The following is a 19,648-nucleotide window of genomic DNA, read 5'->3' as shown; positions in this document are numbered from 1 at the left end:
TAAGCAACTGACTTCAGCTCAAGTCATGATCTCAGGGTCCTGCGTGGAACTCTGTGCTCAGCTGGGAGTCTGCTTCTCCCTCTGCCCTACCCCCCTGCTCATGTGCTCGCTCGCTCTCAAATAAATAAAAAAAATCTTTACAAAAAAGAAGAGAGAGAGAGAACATGACATAAGCATTTCAAAAGGTCTTTCTCAGTGTCATACCTGGTAAACTTTTAGGAACTGGGAGAGGTCCTCTCCTGTAAGAAATGAAAACCAAAGTTTTTCAGATGAGATCTTGTTATTTTTCTAATTTTTGACTTCACACTACAAGCATACTGCCCTCTAATCAGATCTGGTTTCTGTTCTGGAGAGTCAAGGAGAGTTCAGATGAAGCAAAAGGCCTGCACTACCGCTGACCCACTGGAATCTAGGCTGCTGACATTTTATTATGCTGACGGGCAGGATGCACTGCGGGCAGGAAGCACGGAGCCCTGCCCCCACACCCCACACTGACAAGAGGAAAATCTCTGCTGTGAGTGCGCAGTTTCCTGATCTGGTACCTCTGCATGACCACACGGAAAATGGAAAATACAAGCGGCTCCCACCTCACTGTGGGGATGAAATGAGCTAATTCATACGAACTATTCTGAACAGAGCCTGGCATTCTTAAATATTGATGAGTGTCCGGCAATGCCCCCTCAAATACTCCCTTCTCTTTTGAAAAAACTGGAATGGAAGTTAGCAGCTTAGTCATGAAGTTGACTGCGTGAAACAGAAGTTTCTCTTCTGTCGGGATCTTTTATAGCGGTAAGGGCTATAGCCCTGTAAAGGGCCAGACAGTAAACGATTTTGACTCTGCTGGCCACGAGGGCAACTCGGTCGCAACCCTGTCAACTCGAATGCAAAAGAAGCTGCGGACAAAATGCAAACGAATGAGCATGGTTGGGGTCCAATAAAACTTTATACGAACACTGATGTCTGAATTTCATGTAATTTTCATGTGTCACAAAATAATATCCTTTTCTCTTTATTCAGCCATTTAAAAATGTAAAAACTATTCTTTACTCTTGGGCCCTACCAAAAGAGGTTGGTCAGAGTTGATTCACAGGGGGCCAGAGTCTGCTGACTCCTGCTTTCTATAAGCTGTAAAAAAGGTATAGGATTCATACGTGAGTAACAATAATCACCCTCAAGCATGATATAGTCCTCCTTAAACTATGACTGGTAAAATCCACTGAACATTTGTCCTAAATGCAAATGCAGTGGTGGGTGTGTTCCAATTCTAATACCTCTTAGAACACTAATAATAACAACATTTATTAAAAGTATTTTTGTTATTTGAAAGGTAGCTGGTTATTACCTTGCTAGGTTAGGTCCCGGGGCCTTTCCCTGTGAGGCTGTATTCTTCTGGGGGCAGTAGAAATTCTCATACATGATGGGTGCTAGGGGAATTAAGAAACAAAATATTAAGATGCTAGTGTCTTCCATTCTCGACATGTGATGCAAAAGACTAGTAGAAATGCTTAAATAAACCCCTAGCCCTGCCACTCCACTCACCTGGTGGGGTTTGTCCAGTTTTTCGGTGGTTCACAAAAAATGCAATGTCCTTCTCAATGCTGCACGCTTCCAAGCTCTTACGGACTTCTTCATACATCTAACAAAAAGAAGATAAATCGGGGTGCCCGGGTGGCTCAGTCAGTTAAGCATCTGCCTTCTGCCCAGGTCATGATGCCAGGATCCTAGGATCGAGTCCCGCATTGGGCTCCCTGCTCGGCGGGAGTCTGTTTATCCCTCTACCCCTCCCCACTGCTGTGCACTCTCTCTCTCTGACAAATAAGTAAATAAAATCCTTTTTTTAAAAAAAAAGATAAATCAAGCTAGAGTATGTCAGTGATAATTGTGACACAGCTTATTAAAACAGGTTTGATGAATGGCTGAATCTCCCAAATTTTGTTTTAAAAAAGAAAAAGAGACATTCCCAAGTCTCTTTTTCTGTGACTCATATAAAGGGATTTCTCTGACGCATATCTGCTATTAAAATTGTTTTAAAGATGGCAAGAAAGGTATCTCTATGGCAGCATAAAAACCTTGCCAGAAAGAGGGTTTTTTATAATACGGATGGCCAAAGGAAACAGATACCAAGACTAATGCCACACACAAATGCCAAGACAATGCATTACCTTGGAAAAAGTTCTAGTCAATTCTACAGGTTTTCTAGGAGTTCAATTGTTCTTCTAAAGTGACTGTCCCATCTAAGTGAGGGTGGCTATTTCTTAGACAGAGGGTTGTAATAATTTGAATTCTAATCCGTTTGAGGTCTGAGATCCCATGAGGATTGCTGTGCACAAGTTAAAGCTGGATATTGACGCTGGTAATACTGCTGAAGTAAATCTTGAGCGCTGGCGTGATCATTAGCCTGGGCAAGAGTCATTCTGCTAGTACTTGGCGCTGTCCAGGAGGGACACTCTGGGACTCATAGTCATGCTATAAAATCTCTGTCATCCACAAATTAAACTGTATTTTGGTGGGGGGGATGCCTGGGTGGCTCAGTCAGTTATGTGTCTGCCTCTGGCTCAGGTCATGATCTATGATCTCAGGGTCCTTCGATCAAGCCCTGCATCAGGTTCCCTGCTGAGCGGGGAGCTTGCTTCTCCCCCGGGCCCTCTGCCCCTTCCCCTGCTTGTGCATGCTTTCTTCTCAAATAAATAAATAAAAATCCTAAAACAAACAAAAAACTGCATTTGGGTCTCCCTTCTCTGCTCCCTCGTCCTAACTCTTAAAGAGAAAGTCATGGTAGCAAAGCAGACCAGGCGTCAGGCAGTTAGGTGTTTATTTGGCTCTATCAACTCACTGAGTGGCCTTGGGCAAGTCACTGTACCTCTCTAGGTCTCAAATGAGGAAGGTGGACTAATAAATGTCTATGGTTCCTTCCACTCTAATGAATCCTCCGTGGACGCCTTTGACTTACAACATCGCTTGTGACACATTGTTGGGACAGCTGATTCATGTGTAACCACAGTGCATTCCGAAAGAAGTTTATTCGTTCACATTCTTGAGCTTCAAACATCTATAGAAACATAACGACATGTCCATACATAGGCAGAGAAGAAGGACATTTGTCTAGACTGGCTATGACTTAAGAAACAGTATCAATCCTCATTATCTGTAAGCTTATTGCCCCGTTTAGGATAGTGCCCTCACCACCAGGGAAACTCATCAACTCTTAACTGCAGGCAAAGAATGCAAATGGTATTCTCACACGGTATTAACACAAACAGGACCGGATATAGTTCTGAACGTAAGAGGTAATGACGAACCCAGATAGCAAGGTTCTAACCTGAACTCCAGCTCACATTTCCAACTGCCTAATGGGTTTCTCCACCTGGCAGCTTGCCAGAGCCTCCAATTCAAAACTCTGCCCTGCCCCTATGACTGAGTTCAATTGGCAAGACGGTCACAATCGCTGAAGCCAGTTCATTAGAACATGGGGGAACCTGCACTTGCCTTCTATCTCTGTGTAGTTTTGAAATTTTCTTTAATAAAAAAGTTTTTTTAAAAGGTCACTCCCTGAGGGGCGCCTGGGTGGCTCAGTCGTTAAGCGTCTGCCTTCGGCTCAGGTCATGATCCCAGGGTCCTGGGATCGAGCCCCACATCGGGCTCCCTGCTCAGCGGGAAGCCTGCTTCTCCCTCTCCCACTCCCCCTGCTTGTGTTCCTGCTCTTGCTATCTTTCTCTCTATCAAATAAATAAATAAAATCTTTAAAAAAAAAAAAAGTCACTCCCTGAACAATAGTTTTTTGGATATAAACAAATAACATTTGGAAAATCAAGTTATTAGTCTATAAAGTGGGTGCTATTCTATGTGGCAGTGCATGTTCTATATTAATGTGTTTTTAAATGTTGATTATAACGCTATTACATTCTGAAAATTTTTATAATGTAAAGCTTCACACATACACAAGAGAATAGTTTAATGAATGCCCGTGTACCCATCATCAGCTTAAACATTTATCAACTCACAACCAATTCTGTTTTATTATATGCCTACCAAATCAACTACTCCTCAGAGTATTTTGAAGCAAATACATTATTTCACCTGCAAACCTTTGAGTATTTGTATGTAGCATATATTTTAGATTTATTTAGTATTTAGTATTTATTTAGTATACTTAGTATATTAGTATATTTAATATTTATGTAGCATATAAATACTAAAATTTCACATTATTTTTATTATAGAATATTGCCCATAGAAAGAATCATAGAGAGAAATGTAATGAATCCCCACATAGCAACCACCTAGCTCAGTCAACAAGTTTGGCCATATTTGCCTCAGATTCTGTTTAAGCCCCTTGTGTGCTTTCTCCAATCTCAATCACCTTCCTCCTTCCCCGCAGATAACCATTTTCCTAAACTTTATCATTCTCATGCAGGCTTTTTTAATACGTACGTGTCCATAAAATGTATATGATATTGCTTTGCATTTTTTTAAACCTTAAAAAGGGGGCCTTATTCTAGGCTTTTCCATGAGAGTTGTGCAGTCAAGGAAGTAAAACAGAAAAGAGTGTTTTGGGAGGGGGATAGTGACCCACAGTACTAGAGAGTAGATATATATCAAATAAGATCAGGAACTGCAAAGCCTTCCTGGACCTCACACCATGGAGATTTCCAGTTCCTCAAGTGAGCAGCGGTGAGTGGGCGGAGGTGGGCAGGGGGGACCCCCAGACGCAGCAGGCTGGGATAGGCAAAGGGTGATGAGTATGTGAAGACAACGCCTTCAAGAAGGCTGGCTGTGAAGACAGGAGAGGGTAGCAGATGGGAAGCAACAGCCAGTAGGTTCTAAAACCAAGAATGAGCGGAGTTGTGCAAATGACAAGAGAAGTTCACATTAAAGGCTGTGCACAGGCATGAGGGAAAGACAGCTGGATGATGGCATCTTGAACCCAGGTGTTGGGACAGCCTCTTGATAGGGCAGGAGCAGCCCCTTTTCAACTAACAGGAGAAAAGGAGGGGTGGGGGTGGAGATGGGCGGTTCTCATGCTTAAATTTGCCTAAGAATCACCTGAGGACCTATTAACACAGGGCTGAGCCCACTCCAACAGTTTCTGCTCAGTAGGGTCTGGAATTGGTCTGAGAATCTGCATCTCTAACATATTCCCAGAGGATACTGATGCTACAAATCCTGGGACTTCACTTTGAGAACCACTGGTAAGAAAAAGATTACGTCTTTATTTTCTGCAGGAGATTGTAAGCGAGGTCCTGTGCTAAAAACGAAGCGGGGGTAATGGTGAAATCAAAGGTGTAAGGAGAGTAAAAACTTGTAAAGCCTGCTCGCCTCCTGCCTGCGTTTTCCTTATCCGATAGCAGGTTCAGGTGAGGCTCTGGAAAGATAACGACTTAATCACCCATGACCTGATCCAGCTATGGCGTGTTTGGGCTAACCAAACATGAGAGGAAGTCCTGGAGCAGAGTCGGACACAACGGTCGGGACTGGGACTCGGCAGAAAGATGAGGTCTGGGGGGAAACCTTCCAGGTCCTTCCCTCCTCCACTGAAATTTCTGATTTCTAATTGGCCCTCAAGCAATTCTATGAGACTTGGGGTCCTATGGTGAGGGGGTGGTACGTTTCTCCCCAAGTAGACTCTCCAGGTTCTGGGAAGAAAACCCATCCCCTCCCAAGCAGCTGCCGGTTCCAGTACCTCGCAGGCCTTGATGTGCTCGCTCTGCCAGCCTTCGCGGATCTTGTCCAGGGCGCTGATGTGCATCATGTACGTCTTGTCTGCAATGCAGGGGAGGGGCCTGGCTTCAGAAACCAGACAGGACAGGGACCTGCAGACCCACCGCCCAGCTTGCCTCGATGGAGCAGGCTGAGCTCTCAAGGCCCCAAAGAGCTCTGAACACTGGAAGGCCACGTCCATCTCTCACTCTCGTAATATCTTTGTGAATTAAGCACTTTCCTTTTAGACATTAAACCAAGCAAGTAGTAAGAAACGGTTCAAGGGAGGAGAGAGAAGGCCGGCAGGAACCTCAGCCAGGGCTCTCTTTGGCTAATTCGGCCTCAATAGCTTCCTTCCCATTTTCAGGAAAATGTTTCAGGGAGAGGTGCGGGGAAGAGAAGTATTGAGTTGCTTTGGTTTGGGATTTAGAGACTTCTCTTTTTTTTGGATTTAGAGACTTCTTAAGTGGCCACGGTCATGAGAGGCTTATCTTCTGCAGGGTACTCTGGGATGAGAGGGCTTTGCAAACACCTGGTTTGGATCTCAGATTTCAGCCATGACAAGGCCTCACAACTTGCCTGTTGCCTTCATAACAGGAAAGAGTTAGCAGGGCTGAAATGGGCTTTTAAGAGAGATGTTCCCAACAAGCAGAGTGAGCACCTGATTACAAAGCAGCTGCCCCATGACCGCCCCCCCACCACCACCTCCACCATTCAATCACAAGTAAGGTCCAAGACCCAAGTGGGGGAGGGGTGTTGGGACAGAAACTGCAGTCCCATCTACTTCCTCTCACTTTCCCAGGTCCTGACTTGTCCTCTCTCCCTCTTTCTCTCCCTCCCTCCCCCCAGATATCTCAGTAATCCCACTGCCTGTCCATACATGATTGTGTGGTCTACAACACCACCTTTCCGGACAGATTCCGCGGAATGTCAGCCCCACAAAACCCTCCCCCGTCCCCGGGAGCAGCCCCTCACCCGAGTCTTCTACTGCGGTCTTCAAAGTTGCCAGTTTCACAAAAAGCTGTGAGAACAAAGGAGAAAGGAGAAATGCTGAGCCAGGCTTCCACAGGCCAACAGACTTACACTGACTGTGAAGAGAGCGGTGTAGCCCACATTTTGCCTGTGTTTCTCTCAGCAAATCGTTCAACCTGCCCCCTAATCTTATCACCATTGGGCAACAGCCACGGAGCATCTTGCCCTCTGTTTTCCTAAAGACATACCCCTGCCCTCTGGTTGCTGACAATCTTCTATTCAGCTTACGTAAAACTGATAACATGCCCAAGCAGGAGGTGGCCTGGCTACAAAGACTACTTGAGTTTTGAAGAAAGGTGAAAAAAACCAAGCCCCCCTCCTCAACTTCTTATCACTCCACTCCCTTCCCCCGGGCCACGTTTCTGCAGCTCTTCCAGAACCCCAAAACTGTGACAAGGGATTTTCTTGGTCAGAGGATCCTAGTAGCCCAGAGGAAGAAGATATGGTCAGGGACTTAGGATGCAGCTCCATTTTTAATTAAGATTATTAACTGGCTTGAGTCTCAAATACATAAATCTCAGATTTTTCAGGCTGCCGGCTCGCCCAGGTACCTTTTCTTGTTGCTTTGGGTTTACCACGTTGGCACTCCGGTGGACAGCCTGCTCTGCTTCATCTTTGTCTCGGCATTTCTGCTCGTAGATCTTCTTTGCCTTTGTTGTTAGAAGCCAAAAGAGGACCAAAACAGGTGAGCAGAATGGAACCCTCCAAAGCAGCCACACCAGCCCACTAAGCCCAGCAAAGCACAGGGCACTCAGATTAGCTTTGTGATCACAACTCCATGGTGGGCACTCTGAGGGCAAACGCTCTTTCTGATCTCTTTTTGAAAGGTCTCTCTAGCCCTTTTCCAAACTATGCATGTGGTGGCAACCTGATCAAGGAAATAATCCCTCCTATTTGGCAAACACAAAGTATGTGAGCTTTAAAAACGGACAGAAACAAAAAATGGGATTTGAAATAGGCAAAATCAAGATAGGTATGTAACCGTAAGATGTGCAATCCAGCATTTTCATAACATAAGCCTCAGAACTTAGATGCAATCACTTGGCCATGGTAATTACAATTATGCTTCAATATCCTAATGTGCCCACCATAGCAAGTGACAGTGGGGAGGGCATCAATCCCAGCGACTCTGGCACTTAGGCATAGCCGTGTTCCTTTTTGATTTAAAGAACTGTTTTAGTTCTGTTTGAAAGTAGGCCGTGGTCTAATCTGGGCCATCATTACTACTATGAGTGTGAAAACAGTTCTCAAACTATAGCTAGTGAATCAGAGCATTTTCTGTTTCAACTATTGAAGCAAAGACTTAACTCTTTGAACAAATAAAGCTGCGAATCAGCTAATAAATAAAAATGTTGACCCCCGAAAACTGCTTGACTAAGAACGAAGACTCCTTTGCAGAGATGGTTTGTGCTCATCAAATATTTCACACGCATTCTTGCATTTCTCGGCATCTTCTGCAATTCATTTGGGGTTAGTCTTTCAGTAAACAGCCATATAATTCTCCACACATGCTACACACACATAAAAATGTCATAATTTTTCATAATTACAAGCACATGAGATATTCAGGCAACAATTTTCCTTTGTAACAATATGTGAGACATTTCTCTATATCAAGCATGAGCCCTGTAGCTGAACACTTCGATGACTGTAAATACACACACTCATGCCATAATTTTAACTATCTCTCTATTGGTGGACATTTATCTTCTTTCCCATTTTTTTATAACATAAAAATATGCTGATTTTATTTTGGGTAGTATGAATTTATCCATACAGGTCAAGTTCCCAGAAGTTTAATTGTTTGGTAAAAGAATATGTATATGTCCAACTTCCTTCCAAAATGACCACACCAACTGAAACTCCCCCTAGCAGTATATGGAGTAAATTTCCTCACTCTCACCAACACCAAGCCTAGACAATATGCCTGACCTTTTCTAATACTAGAGGGAGAGAGACAAATACGCTTAAAATAAATGAAAAAATCGATAGTCTTGGCAAAGAACTAGAAAAGCTCAGCAAAGGCAGAGAAGATAAAAAGAAGAACCAAATTGGTGGGGCGTCTGGGTGGCTCAGTCGTTAAGTGTCTGACTTCAGCTCAGGTCATGATCTTGGGTCCTGGTGCGCACTGGGCTCCACGCTCAGCAGAGAGTCTGCTTGTCCCTCTCCCTCTGCCCCTCCTCCTGATTGTGCTCTCTCTCAAATAAATAAATAAAATTGTTTAAAAAAATAAAAAAAAGAAGAACCGAATGGAAATTTTAGAACTAAAAAAACACACTAATGGAAATAAAAAACTCAATGGATGGGCTTAAGAATGGAAGAGACAGAAGAGTCTCTTTCTTCTGAGTGGAGGACAGAACAATGAAATTACCTAACCTGAATATCAGAAAAATAGGCTGAAAAAAATGCGTAGAGCCTCATGGACCTTTGGCACGGTAACAAAAGATCTAACACTCATGTCCTTGCAACGCGAGGAGAGGAAGGTGGGCTGAAAAAGCACTTGGAGAAAGTAAAAAGCTGAAAACTTCTGAAATTTGGCAAAAGATGTAAACCTACGGATTAAAGAAGTTGATCAAACCCCAAACAAGATAAGCCCAAGGAAATCCATGTTAAAAACACACAGGAGAACTTCTGAAAACTAAAAAAAAAAAATTAAAAAATATATGACACCTTACCTATAAGGGAAAACCAATCTGAATTACAGCAGCTTTCTTATCAGAAACTACAGAAGCCACAAGAAAGTGGCACATTTTCAAATACTGATAGAAAAGAACTGTCAACACACAATCCTATATCCAGTGAAAATAGCCTTTAACACTGAAAGGAGAATTAAGACATTCTCAGATGAAGAAAAACTGAGAGTATCTGTCGCTAACACACCGTTCTGTAGAATGGCTAAAGGAAGTTCTCCGGGGGCGCCCGGCTGGCTCAGTCGGTAGAGCACGTGATGCTTGATCTCAGGGTCGTGAGCTCAAGCCCCACATTGGGCGTGGAGCCTACTTAAAAAAGAAGTTCTCTAAGCAAAAGGAAACCATAAAAGAAGAAACCTTGGAACATCAAGAGGGAAAAAGGACACAGTCAGCAAAAAATGAGTAAATGCAATAGTCTTCCTTTCTCTTGAGTTTTCTAAATCATTTTTTTGACAGTCGAAGCAAAAGTTATAACACTGATATGGCTCTTCATGTAGGTAGAAGACAGAGTTAAGAAACTTGTATTTCACTAAGGCTTTCTCTTCAATTGTTAAAAAGCTTACCCAAGACTGCTAAAAAAATAAAAGCGCTGGGAACAATTATTTCTTGTCCAACACTATTTCTGCAATTACACTAACATCACTTCCTATTTATCAGTGGCTTTTGAGGTGCTATGCGTCACGGGAAAGAAGGATGCAGAACAGACCACACACGCCATCAACATTGGTGACATTTTCTTTTGTAACTGGGTTACCAGATAGCATGTCACAGTCAGAGAATATCATGATGATGCCTCTGTGCAGAGACGGAGTCACAGATGTTTCAAAACCAGAGTTCACTGTCCTGAGTGAACAGACTCATAAACGCTAGAGTGAGGGTGCTAGCAATCTGTCTTAGCTCTATCTTGTTAAGTGTTTTCTTAAATAAATAATTTAAGGAAGGTTTTTGCAGGTTTCAGATCTTGAAACAGGAAGGAGTCACTCAGTAAAATAGGTAAGAAATCAAGATTCAAAGTAGTCACAGAGAAAAAGCTCAAATCCAACAAGATAAATGGCATCATGGAGTATCGATGCTTTTGTGTCTTGGCCTGAAATATTTAAATTGACCTTTCCAGGTTACCAGAAAGGCACTATCATTTTGTTTCCTCATCTAGTTTCATCCTCAGTCTTTCCAAGGCCTTAAAAAGAAGGAAAGTCAAACTTCTAAAGGTTGTTTTCCCAAACCACTGCACTAATTAATATTACTGAAACGTTATTGTCAGGAATATGCTCATACACAACACAGGATTTCAGAAAAGGTTCCCATGACAAAAATAAGGCAATAAAGGGAGACTCAGGGGTGCCTGGGTGGTCCAGTCAGTTAGGCATCCGACTCTTGGTTTTGGCTCAGGTCATGATCTCAGGGTTCTGGGATCAAGCCCTGCGTCCTTGGGCTCCGTGCTCAGCAGGGAGTCTGCTGCTCCCTCTCCCTCTGCCCCTCCCCTCACTTGTGCACACTCTCTCTCTTTCAAATAAATAAATAAAATCTTTTAAAAATAAGTACATAAATAAAAAATAAAGTGAGACTCACATCCATGGTTTTCTTGAATTGTAAGCTCTTTTGTTTATGGGCAGCATCCATTAAAAGCTCTGTCTGTGAAGAGAGGACAAGCACTATTAATAAAAAACAAATTACTATTAATGTCAGTTTACCTTGAGGACTAAATATTCAATGTGGACTACCTCACTTAGTCCTCACACACCCAGAAGGTAGATGTGCTATTTATTAGCCCCATTGCACAAATGAGGAACCTGTAGCACGGAGGCTGAACAACCTGCCCCAGGTCTTTTGGCTGGTTAATGGTGAAGCCCGCCTTTGAACTTGGGCAGCCACCATGGAGAATCATTGATCCTTGGAGCTGTCTCTGCAGTAAATCTGGAATCAAGGAACTTGGGTTTCAAAAAGGATTTTAAAACTGTTGCTAAGGCACCATTCATATTTTAAAAGGGGTCTTTATTCTAGGGGCGGCTGGGTGGCTCAGTCGTTTGGCGTCTGCCTTGGGCTCAGGTCATGATCCCAGGGTCCTGGGATCGAGCCCCGCATTGGGCTCCCTGCTCAGCGGAAAGCCTGCTTCTCCCTGTGCCTCTCCCTCTCTATCTGCTTGTGTTCCCTCTCTCGCTGTGTGTGTGTGTGTCTCTCTCTCTCCCTGTCAAATAAATAAATAAAATAAAATAAAAATAAATAAAAGAGGTCTTTATTCTATAAACCTATGTCAGCATCCTTCAATGGCACACCCTTAATCAGCAAGGAGCCCAGGCAGTATGAAGAGAAGTGTTTGTAGGACAACTATAAGATGTTCTCTTTACCCCATCTAATCCCAGAAAGGTAAAGTACTCTGTTGAGTTCAGTTGGAAGCAATTTCTTTGTTGTGGTGGTGATGTTAACACTTTAAGTACTCAAATAATGGAGCAAATAATAAAAATGTATGTCTCAGACATAATAGTAGTGCCCATTTATCAGGTATTCTTATGTGCTAAGCAGTTTTCATGCATCACAACAACTGTGAGTACTCTTATCTCCATTTTCTTGACAGTAAACCGAGGTGGATTTATTTAGCCAAGCAAGTAGTGGAATTGGGATTTGGGCACAGCCTGACTCCTGTGCCCTTATTCCTAACCATTACCCTAACCTCCCATTATCCCTTATGATAGCTCTATAAAACATAACGGGTGTATAAAAGACCAAGAGATGCAATCATTCAAAATGAGATATGGCATTGCTCTGGTGCAAAATGATACAATGCAAAATAATAATATTGAAGATGATATTCAAGTGTGGTTTCTCTTTCTTCTGGAAAAATAAATTTTTGTCTGTTACCAACACAAACATGGTTGGATGGATTGTCAAGATATCTGGATGGACTAGTTGGCATGGTCTCACTTCAAATATACGTTTGTGTAATACATGAAATTCCCCAGGGGTGGGAGGGGTGGCAAGGAGCCTTCAGAGAACAGAGCACTCATCCACTAGCCTAGCAGAAATCAAGGGATCAAGAGGGGGCCATGCATCTGCTGATAGTGAAGACGCTGAAGGCACAGAGAACAGATATGAGCCCCACATGCAAAGACTCATGGGAAGGTCCTTGCCATCACAGACAGGAAGCTGTGTCATTCACATGAGGGCCTATATACCTCTGCCAGGAGGAGGAGCTGCATTTATTTGTTAATGGTTTCTAATTTTCCCAGGCTCCCTGGAACAGATCAGTTAGCAATGTTGGTCTATTCCATGGTCCTTTCCAGTCCGAATATACACATTGCCATTCTTCCAGTTTGGCAGCTGCTGCTATTTTATAGGTTATGGCCCCAGCCAGGCGTCCTTATGTCCCACTCGCACATAACACCTGCGTCAAGCACCTCTCAGGTGGCTACAAAGTCCTATTAATTAGCCAGACTTTTCCCCTTCCTCTTCCTCTCTGCCTTCGAGGATGCCCGGCATTTGTATGCGGACAGAACCCTAGAGAGGCAGTCTGGCTCTCACCTGACAGGTGCGATCCCCGGGGCCCAAGAGGTGATATTGCTCAAGGCCATTTAGTGACACCAAGTCCAGCTGTTTGATTAAAGCCTCCTCATGTCTGTATTCACTTACAGAGTGATTGGTTTTGATTAAAGTCTCCTCATGTCTGTGTTCACTTACAGAGTGACCTAGTCATGGCAAGTCTTCTAAGGCCAAACCCAACGGAAATAGAATTGTTGTATTATTGATAAAACAAAGTAGTGCAAAAACTATCACCTCTGCTCTAAGGTGGGGAAAAGCAAGAGGGCAGGGGAAAGAAAGAAGAGATATATAAATGACCCCAATGACCCTGTGGTAAAATACTGAAATAGCTGCTCAGTGGTCTGTGTGTCCGTCTGTCCACATTCAGACTGTATTCAAGAAAGCTGTCACTCTGTATAACCCAGGAGGTTCCTTTCTTCGGAGATTGCTCACTACACAGGCAGAGCAACATTCTGCCATGATCATCCCAATCTTAGCTGAGAGCGTAGAACAGAATGTGGGCACCAGAGGAGAGCCCCTGACCATGTGCTGTCCCTTCAAGGGACAAGCTTCAAGGTCTTCCCCCAGGAGGCCTCCCCAGCCTCACTGATGACGTCAGGTGTCCCCACTGCTTGTTCAGGTGGCATCTTCACCTTCCCTACCCGTTAAGGCTCATCATGCTTTATCATGATGACTATGTCACCTCAGTCTCTGGCCATGCTCTACACTCGCTGAGGGAAGGATGACCATGTCTGTATTGTTCACCACCCGCAGAAATCTAGTTGTCTAAGAGAGTACACCATTAACTTCTGATCAGCCATTCTACCTGCACCTCCCCTTCCCCAAGTTACTAGAAGAAACCAACTGATGGCTTTCCTTGATAAATGGAAATGGCTTAATTTCCAAAAAGTGGAAGACCAACGCATGCAGGGTTGGGCCAGTGAAAATGGGAAGTTAACACTGACACATTTTCTCCCAAAGTTTGATTTAAAAAAATATATATATACCTAAAAACAGAAGTGGCACAACCCAGAGTTCACCATGACACAAGTAACTGCAAATTTATTAATAAACTTTGGGCTTCTCCAAGAAAGCTCAGAAGGCATTCTCCTGCTGCAGAGAGCACACAGGATATAGGGAACCGGGATGACAGCAGTGGATCGAACCCTGGCTCCTCTATTATTCAACAGAATTCGGAACACATTCTTCGAGCTACGAGAATCTGGTCTTTGTAAGTTGGTTAGGAGGGGAAGTTTCAGAAGCCTTGCAAAATTAACAGAACTCTCCCTGAAATGACCAAAGCTCCCAAAGGCACTTGGAAACATGATGAAATGACCCTCTGCTCCTCTTCCTGGAAATCATTTATGCATAGACTCTGATCGTCTAAGGCATTTTGCCTCTGAAAAATGGTTATTCCGGCTCTCTCGGCCTTAGCGCCATCTTCTTGGAAACCTCTGCGCCATGAGAGCCAAGTGGAGGAAGAAGCGAATGCGCAGGCTGAAGCGTAAAAGAAGAAAGATGAGGCAGAGGGTCCAAGTAAACCGCTAGCTTGTGCACCCATGGAGCCACAGGAGCAGAAATAAGGCAAGCCAGAGGCCAGGGATGCTGGTACCAATTGTTGGACTGCATGCCTACTTTCTAGAGCTTGATTCAAGGGCTCTAGACCATCGCCATCTGATCGCGACGACCACCTTTGAAGAGACCCGCCTTGTTCATACCAAAACAGTCCCTTTTGGTCCTTTGCCCTGGACCTGTGACTTTCGGGACTAATTCTGTTTTCATCTGTGGCTGGATGTAACACGTGTACAATAAATCATCTCTTCTGCTGTCTTAGCTGAAGAAAAAAAATGGTTATTCCTCTAGGTAGGTGGGCAGGGCTGGCAATGTCAGCAAAAAACAGTGTGACTATCCAATGGGTGGGTATAAGATGCAAATTCTTTCTGCTCTGAAAAGTATTTGAGGCCAGAGGCACCTCCCAAACCTGATACCTGAAGTGTGAGTGTATATGAAACCACTCAATATGGCGTTCCTTACATGTTAATGTCCACCCTTTCTTCCTCACAAGGGGCACAGCTCTAAGAGGAGCTCGGGAAATGACAACAGATGAAGGCAGTCAGGCTTTTAAGATGCTGCACCCGCTCCGAATGCCAAGTGGTCCCCAAAGAAGCTGGAATTAGACTCTGACTTAGAACCATAGGCAAAGTTGCTGAGATTGATGTACAGATAGAATCAGCCTTAACCGCTGGACATTTTACTGGACACACCCACTATAGACAATGACCTCCAGACGGTCAGGAGCCCCGATGAGGATGGATCTCCAAAAAGTCCATGCAGAGCTGTCTGGGGAGATCTGGCTGGAAATCTTTGGATGCCAAATAGGAAAGAGCTCGTCCCCCCATAAGAAGCTGAGGTTCCCATGAGAGACGATGGACTCTGAAAAACAAACTGAGGGTTCTAGAGGGGAGGGGGGTGGGGGGAGGGGTTAGCCTGGTGATGGGTATTAAAGAGGGCACGTTCTGCGTGGAGCACTGGGTGTTATGCACAAACAATGAATCATGGAACACTGCATCCAAAACTAAGGATGTAATGTATGGCGATTAACATAACAATAAAAAATGAAAAAAAAAAAAAGAAGCTAAGGTTCCAACTTTATAGACCAGATATAAAAAATAAATTGTAGAAGGGCCCTACTTGGCTGCCAGACCAACCTGGATATATAAGTCATTTGGGAGCAAAACAGAAGAGAGTCAGAATAGTGGCTGGTCTAGTCTAAGGAACAGTTTACTACCATAAATCTGGACTTCTTTTCTTGATCTTTATAACTTCTCAAATGTTTGGCAGTTTTATTAACTCTTGCTTACTCCCATCTCCTTCCCTGTAGTCAGACAAGAGTAAATCCCATCAACGAGAAAGAGCTTATGTACACGTGCTTTGAAGACAAAAAGGACCTGGATTTCCCAGGGCCTCGGTTTCCCTATTTGTAAGATAGGGTGTTTGGACTCCATGGTCTCTGGGAGAATGTGAGTCTTTCCCACATCTTACCCTTCCCTTACTGCTTTGTCCAGGAGGAGGAGTGTGATCTGGGAGCCCTCTAGGTTAAACGCCTTTGGACTCTACTGAAGACAGAGGGCTCCCCCTCGCCAGGCACAGTCTGAATAGTGGCAGCAGATATGAAAAGAAGAGGAAGGCAGGCTAGACCCCCAAATCCTGCAAGAATTCAAAGAGAACTGACTGGGTACAAATGGGTACAGAGACATAACCATCTAGATTGGGTCTCCATGTGGTTTCCCAATAAATAATCTCATAGGTTGGTTAAAAGAAGAGCATGGCTGCATGAAGGCAGGAATGAGCCAAGGAGTTTGATGAACAAACAAGCCTGAGTTCTGTGCCATAGGAAAACCGATGTCTTCACACATACACAAATCCTACCTTTTTCCGTTGTAGCTTTTGCTTTTCCCTGAATTCTTCCATCTTCCTGGCCTCTTCTCTTAGAGTCTGGGCAAGCTGAATGTGACATTGGGCCACACTGTCTACCTCTGTAAGAAGAATTTAAAAAAACAAGACAAAACAATAACCAAGATCTACATATGTCTGAATTCAAATATACAAAACCACACATAACGTATTCACAAAATCCTGGAGCTAATGGTAAAATTAACCTATTTCACTCGGTTACCAACATTTATTGAGTCCTTGCATGTGCCCAGCATTGCCCTGGCCACCGAGGCCAAAGCTAGCAAACCTTTAGCTTAGCCTCTTACCATTGGCTGTCACTCACCTAGTGAGTACCCAGGGCTGAACTGAAAAACAGCCTAGAACTGGACAGGACCCTTTGAAGACCAGAGTGCCAGGGTCTTGCCCTGGATTTCAAGTGTGAGAACCACAGCTCTAAGTAGTCAAATGCACATCATGATGAGAGGGTGTGCAGGATGGGTTCTCCTCCTCATTTCAACTCTGCTGAGTTCCTTTTCACCTTGGGAGCTGCTCTAATTTTTTTCTCACTGAATATGAGATTGCTGTTCACATTAAAACCCACCGCTGGTGACAGACAGACCCAGCACCTGCTGGGGCCGGCAAACGCGGTTTAAAGAATCACTTACGCTGCTTGAAGACTTCCAGGGCCCGCTTCAGGGTGCTAAAAAACAAGCACATGTATAGTTTCAGTTCTGGAAACTGGCTGTTCAATCTTATAATGCCACGGCATGCTTCTCTCTGCCCGCATCTCATGGCCTGTCAGCTCAACTTTGCCCGTGAGGTTGGGAAGACCACAAAGGATCAAGACTTTTGCCGTTCACTTTCCTCTTTCTTACTCTCTCAATCGCAGGCACAAGCATTATACATTCTCCACTGTCCACCCAGGTAGAGCAAGATGCCAAAATTCCTTATGCTTCATTTCCCCCAGTGGTATTACAGGAGTTACGGTCCCTTTCTCATAAGAATACCAGTCCTTCGTTAAGATATGATAATGAGAAATATGGATACAAGCCAATAAAGGAAGGGTTCAAACTCTGGCTCCTGATTGCCCCCTGTTTCATTCACTCATCAATCATTTGTGCTCATTGAACATAAACTATGAGCCAGGTATTGTGGCAGATGTTAATGATTCAATGGTACAAGACAGACACGGTCCCAGACCTCATACTCTAATGGGGGAGACAGACATTAAACACACTGCATCAGCGTTCTATTGCTGAATAACAAATTACCACAAATTTAGCAGCCTAAAATAACACACATTTATTACCTAATGGTTTCAGTGGAGAAAGACCCTGACTCACTTTTCACACCTTCTCTTGATCTCCCCCATCTTCTTATGGCCCATGGCTCCTCCCTCCTTGGAGACCCCCTTGCCTATGGTTTGAGTTCTTCCCATCCTACACTTCTTTAAGTAAACCTCCTTCCGGAGTCACTTGGCCCTGGGAATGCTCTTGCTCAGGCTGCCTTCATAGAAGCAGATCTCACTGGGCTCACTCCGGCCACTCAAGTAGGAAGGGAATTCTGTGAATTCATGGTCCCCCAGCCACAACAGCATAAGATCATGGATCATTTCCTATATGTATACATGTGTGTGGCAAGTTTTGCTATTTTGCGAAGTAAAAACCCTCGTCTTTTCCAGCTGGCCACTTCTTCTAGCTCTCACTTTTCCTGCTCTGTTCATTTATCCCAAAAGAAAGGATTCTTCTTTCTCCGTGCCTTTTCTCACACAAACATTTCCAATTATTACAAAGATATCAAGCAGAAAAACGTAACTGCACATTTTCCATTCACCTTACCCATCTTATGATACAATTTTTCAAGGAACAAAATGTACTAGAAAGTATCCCTATCAAACAAGTACGCCAGTGGTCCAGAAGGACAAATGAGCATCACTGGAGCACAGACTTACTACTGGAATTTGTGAGAAAGGCAGAGGGCTACGGCAGCAGGTACAACCGGAAGTCTTTCTCCATGGGGAGTTGTGGACTTGAAATCCAGCCTTACCCACAAATTGTACAGGGTCTAAAATTTTTCCCAACCCTAAGCAACCGGCTGAAGGGCCACTAAAAGGGCAGTCCAAATCTCTCTTTCATTTGTCATTAGCTTTCTTGTCTCCCATCATCACTTAATTGCTATTTCCCTTGTTCAGGACACGATGACAATCCAGAGAGAGAATCAGAACCTTGGGGGTGGTGGCGTAGCAATGTCCATCTCCTCTTCTCCCTAGTGTTCTTCACTGTGGGAAGACAAAATACTCTACCACCCTTTTAAATAAGCGTTTTGGCCTTAAACCCTAACGTGGCCCATTAGAGACCTGAGTCTCTCAATGTGGTCCAGGAGATGAAAAATTCTAACTAGTCCACAGAGAAGCAAGTCTTGCACTCTTATCGAGGGCCCCCTTCCTAAAGATCATCCTAGAGGTGACAGAAACAGAAGTCACCCAAATGACCTTTCTTTTTTTTTTTTTTAAGATTTTATTTATTTTTTTGACAGAGAGCTAGAGAGAGAGCACAAGTAGGCAGAGCGGCAGGCAGAGGGAGAGGGAGAAGCAGGCCCCCTGCTGAGCAGGGAGCCTGACTCAGGACTCGATCCCAGGACCCTGGGATCATGACCTGAGCCAAAGGCAGACGCCTAACCGACTGAGCCACCCGGGCGCCCCCCCAAATGACCTTTCATATCGACCTTGGAGACACTGTTGCTACAAATCATTTCCTGTTGCATCTTTCACTCTGAGGTACACTCTAAGAAGGAACACTGACTGGCTTTTGTCACAGAACACAGAGAAGGATGCTAGAGGCTCTCTATGAATCTACTAAGTTATAGGTCAAAGGTCTAAGAATATAATAAATATCACTTTGGATCAGGGCGCCTGGGTGGCTCAGTTAGTTAAGTGTCTGACTCCTGGTTTTGGCTCAGACCCTGATCTTAGGGTCCTGGGATCAAGCCACGTACCAGGCTCCACACTCAGCAGGGAGCCTGCCTGAGATTCTCTCGTTCCTTCTCTCTCTGCCCCTCCCCCACCATGCTTACACTCTCACTCTCTCTCTCTCTCTCAAATAAATAAATAAATCTTTAAAATATATATATCACTTTGGATCAGACTCATTCTGCTAAATATCAGAGAGCTCAATAAATATCAATACAGGAGCCTGTATGACCACCCATGAAGCCACCAGCCCTGTAGATGAGAGAGAGTATGTTCCTAAAGCCATATCTTTATTCAGTGAGTGACAGAAGAA

General features: G+C 44.1%; 1 protein-coding gene across 1 annotated transcript in view; it reads right to left on the bottom strand.

Moving 5' to 3' along the window:
* Positions 1–19,648, bottom strand: part of PSTPIP2 (proline-serine-threonine phosphatase interacting protein 2) — a 66,494-nt gene that overhangs the window by 7,352 nt on the left and 39,494 nt on the right. Inside the window, exons 4-13 of the mRNA XM_028098156.2 lie at positions 17,033–17,067; positions 16,362–16,468; positions 10,989–11,051; positions 7,281–7,379; positions 6,673–6,718; positions 5,681–5,760; positions 2,951–3,049; positions 1,540–1,636; positions 1,343–1,424; positions 205–239 (exon numbers count right to left, since the gene is read on the bottom strand). Coding sequence (XP_027953957.1) covers positions 205–239; positions 1,343–1,424; positions 1,540–1,636; positions 2,951–3,049; positions 5,681–5,760; positions 6,673–6,718; positions 7,281–7,379; positions 10,989–11,051; positions 16,362–16,468; positions 17,033–17,067 — 743 coding nt within the window. The remainder of the gene's footprint in view (positions 1–204; positions 240–1,342; positions 1,425–1,539; positions 1,637–2,950; positions 3,050–5,680; positions 5,761–6,672; positions 6,719–7,280; positions 7,380–10,988; positions 11,052–16,361; positions 16,469–17,032; positions 17,068–19,648) is intronic.

Source organism: Eumetopias jubatus, unplaced genomic scaffold (genome assembly GCF_037043125.1).
Source record: "Eumetopias jubatus isolate StellerSeaLion01/CBP00866 unplaced genomic scaffold, mEumJub1_p1.0 scaffold_16, whole genome shotgun sequence".
In the NCBI taxonomy this organism is placed as follows: Eukaryota; Metazoa; Chordata; class Mammalia; order Carnivora; family Otariidae; genus Eumetopias; species Eumetopias jubatus.
Note: the sequence above shows the minus strand (reverse complement) of the source record. Positions and strands in the feature narration are given on the sequence as shown.